At 31.2% G+C, this 3481-nt stretch overlaps 1 protein-coding gene across 1 annotated transcript; it reads right to left on the bottom strand.

The window, feature by feature from the left end:
• Positions 1 to 614: 614 nt before the first annotated feature.
• Positions 615 to 2368, bottom strand: LOC131633764 (uncharacterized). Its single transcript, XM_058904454.1, has 2 exons — positions 2139 to 2368; positions 615 to 1227 (listed from the first exon to the last, which is right to left on the bottom strand). Exons 1-2 carry the CDS (start codon positions 2366 to 2368, stop codon positions 615 to 617), a joined length of 843 nt encoding a protein of 280 aa, XP_058760437.1.
• Between the last annotated feature and the right edge of the window lie 1113 nt (positions 2369 to 3481).

The following is a 3481-nucleotide window of genomic DNA, read 5'->3' as shown; positions in this document are numbered from 1 at the left end:
ATTTACGCTCTTAGTTTGGACATTGCTTTGATTTTGTTACATCATAGAGCAAAGCGTATTTGCACTATAACAAAAAACACATTTCACCTCGGACGCAAAAGACATCTAACTTTAGTTACAAAAGCGAGGTAACGAAGAATATCATGAAAAATTTCCACTTTATGCCTCAGTTTTTAAAAGACCAAGAGAAAAAGTTATCTACACATGAGTTTGAACCCCAACATATACATTTTTATTATTTTCAAAACTAACACATCATACTTCTCAATTTATCAATAAAATCAAGGGATAAGAGAGAGAAGAGAAAGCGTATAACAAACTTTTTAACTAACTTTCTCAAACTCAAAAAGTGGTTACAATCTTGCACCAAACTAAATGTGATTTAGTTTATATACTACAACTCAAAATCAAATAGATCTCAAATTAAAGTTAAATGCAAAATCAAATGAAATACAAAATACTGAATCTGAATAACTATCAAAGGCATGGAATTGAATGTAGGCAACAAACTTTCAAATAAAACTATCTATTTCCATGGACAAAATTAATTTTACTTATATAAACAAATAAAAAAATTGAAAGACTAAAAAAAGGCTAATAAAAAACAATCTGTGTCAACTTTTTAAGATCTTTTCCAACAAGTTGCACATCTTAGCAACATTCTTCATATCCCGAGGCGTAAGATTGATTGCCTGAATCAAACACATAGTTTGAATTTGATGTTTTTCTCTTTGTTGCATATCTTGATATGACTTCGTAGGAGAAGGGATTGAGTAATCACTGTCATTGTTGTCATTTAAGGTTGTTCCAAAAGGAAGAATCTCATTTGATTGTTCAACCAGAGGAGTAAGTAATTTGTCTTTGTTGTTTAAGGTTGTTTCAAAAGGAGGAATCTCATTTGATTGTTCAACCAGAGGAGTGACTATTATGTCATTGTTGTTTAAGGTTGTTTCTTGAAGAGTAATCTTATGTTGTTGTTCAACTGGACAAATATTAGCTTGTTGTTGATAAATAGGGAGAGCAACCACTATATCACTATTACTAATGTTTGAAGTTGTGTCGTGAATACTTTTTCTCTTGCTCTGCGCTCTTTTTGTGCCATTTTGGTGGATAAAGAATTTTTGAGCATGACTAGCAACTTGCGTTGAAGTTTTTGTCAATACAACATATTTTGAAATATCTTTCCAACGACCTTTACCATATTCGTGTAGCCCCTTCAAAAATAACCTGTGTATCACATAAAATAAAAATAACAAACAATGTTCAAAATTCAAATAAATAAGAGGAGGATGAAAAAAAATAGTTAAAAGATGTGTATGTGTCCGTATCCGTGTCGGACACCTGTACCGACACTTTTAATTTATTTATGTTTTCAAATTATTCCCGGTGTCAGTGTTGGGGTCGCGTTCTGGGTGTCCATGCTTCATAGGTTATAGGTTAGTGTATGAATCTAAAGCATATTGGCACCCAAGGTTTTACAAAATGGTCCCCTACCGCGAATAAGACCGAGACAAAATTGTATCCGGGCATTCCTATACCGTTATTCAGTTTTTTAAGATCGAGAAAGAAAATCTCAGACGAAACACCAATACAGTCGCGACAAAACGCTATTATGCATACGAAACACCTTACAGCCGTTTACACACCATTATTGACAAAAAAAAATTATTCTGAAAGTACAAATCAAATAGCTTTTAAAGGAATCAAAATATAAAATTATGAACTAATTGTTTTAATGTAAAATTAAAATCACATTGTTTTTATAGGAATCCTACTATTTTTACAAAAATTCTATTTTATGCGATGTTGTGAGAAATTCACATCACACAAGAGTGACCGTATTTGCAACATAATATTTATATTCGAAATTGCAAAAATCGCAACGCAACCGAAATGAGACTGCGCCCATTTTTTAAAATCTTTGCTGTCACCACTTTTATTTCTCTAATTTGACAGGATGACAATCTAATTTTCTATTCAAATAATGAGAGAAAACTAACGATTCCGATCTGCAGATAAGAATATGGTTTGTTTAAAGGAATTTAAGTAAAACTATATAAATTCCATAGTATTATTAGAACTAGAAACATATTCAATATAAAATAAAATAAATTTTAATGATAACAGTAGTTACTTACCTATGTTCATCTACTGTCCAATGTGTTGTTTCCTTACGCTTTCTTTTTGGAAGTGGCTCACCTTCAATTAAGCCATTATAGCTAGAATTTAGAGCCATGCTATATCGACGTGACTCAACCACACCAGTGTCAATTTCCTCATGTCGTTCCATGCTATTCCCAGAATGATCTTGAATTGGAGCATCCTCATTTAAATCAAATAGAGGAGAATGATGCGTGTTCTTTTCCATGTTCTATTCCTTGTTACCGCGTGCGTGCGTGCCTAGAAAATTTCAGTTGGAGAGTAACAACTCAATTTTGTGGCAATCAGATATCTACCAAATAGAGACATCTCTAACTTAATTGGTCAACAAAAGAAACATCTATATGAACTCAAAATCAGTTTCAATATATTTGGATTATAGAGATAGCGTCATAATTGCTTCTTGGAATTATTAAAATCACTCACCTTTGCTTAAAAACCCTAACTAGGAATAATTTTGTTCTGTGCGTTTGTTTTTCAACTCCTTTAATATATATGCTTTCGTTAGTGATTTGTTAGTTTTTAAATTTATCTCTAATCCTTTTTATTCGTCACTCTGTTTCTTTGTAACAAGTACTACATTTTTTTACTTAGAAAAACAATTCGGTTACTATATTTTAGCCGGAAGATACTGGAAGCCAAAACTATCTTCATCTCTTTTTCTTATTATAAAATAATATAATTTTTGTCACTTCTTCAATTCTTTCTTTATATAAAAAACGTAATAAATTTTTATAAAAAACGAAACAACGTAAAATTAAGTTCTTGGAATCTTTTAAATAAATATTAAATAAAGGGGAGGGCAAATAGAAAACACTCTTTAAACAATTAACATTAGCATTCTCTTTCGCGTAAGATGTGAATAAGGAGAACGATATATAGAAAACACTCTCACTTTTTATGAATAAAATATTAGATATAATCCACCAAATTTGAGAATCAGACTCATAAATCATATTTCTAAAATTATTATTCCAAGCAATATCAAGACTATGAGAAAAGACTTAAAGCTCGACATTAATATTAGAGGTGAAACCTCAATTTCTTGAAAAATCTGTGATCCAACCTCTAAAAGAGTTTTTCAAAAGACCATCGATCAAAGTCAGATGACCCTTGATTTCCAATGAAACTACCATTTACATTGACTTTTATCTCATTCTCCTAGGGAGGGTGCCAAGGCACAAGTTTAGGAGTTGATATCTTATTAGAACCATCAAAAACCTACTTGGTAGAATGTAAAAGAGTCGTTATTTAGCTAAGAATATTATAGAGAATGTGACCGTTGTATTTGAAGGATTCTTCGTTACGATATTTTCAAATC

Source organism: Vicia villosa, unplaced genomic scaffold (genome assembly GCF_029867415.1).
Source record: "Vicia villosa cultivar HV-30 ecotype Madison, WI unplaced genomic scaffold, Vvil1.0 ctg.001176F_1_1, whole genome shotgun sequence".
NCBI lineage: Eukaryota > Viridiplantae > Streptophyta > Magnoliopsida > Fabales > Fabaceae > Vicia > Vicia villosa.
Note: the sequence above shows the minus strand (reverse complement) of the source record. Positions and strands in the feature narration are given on the sequence as shown.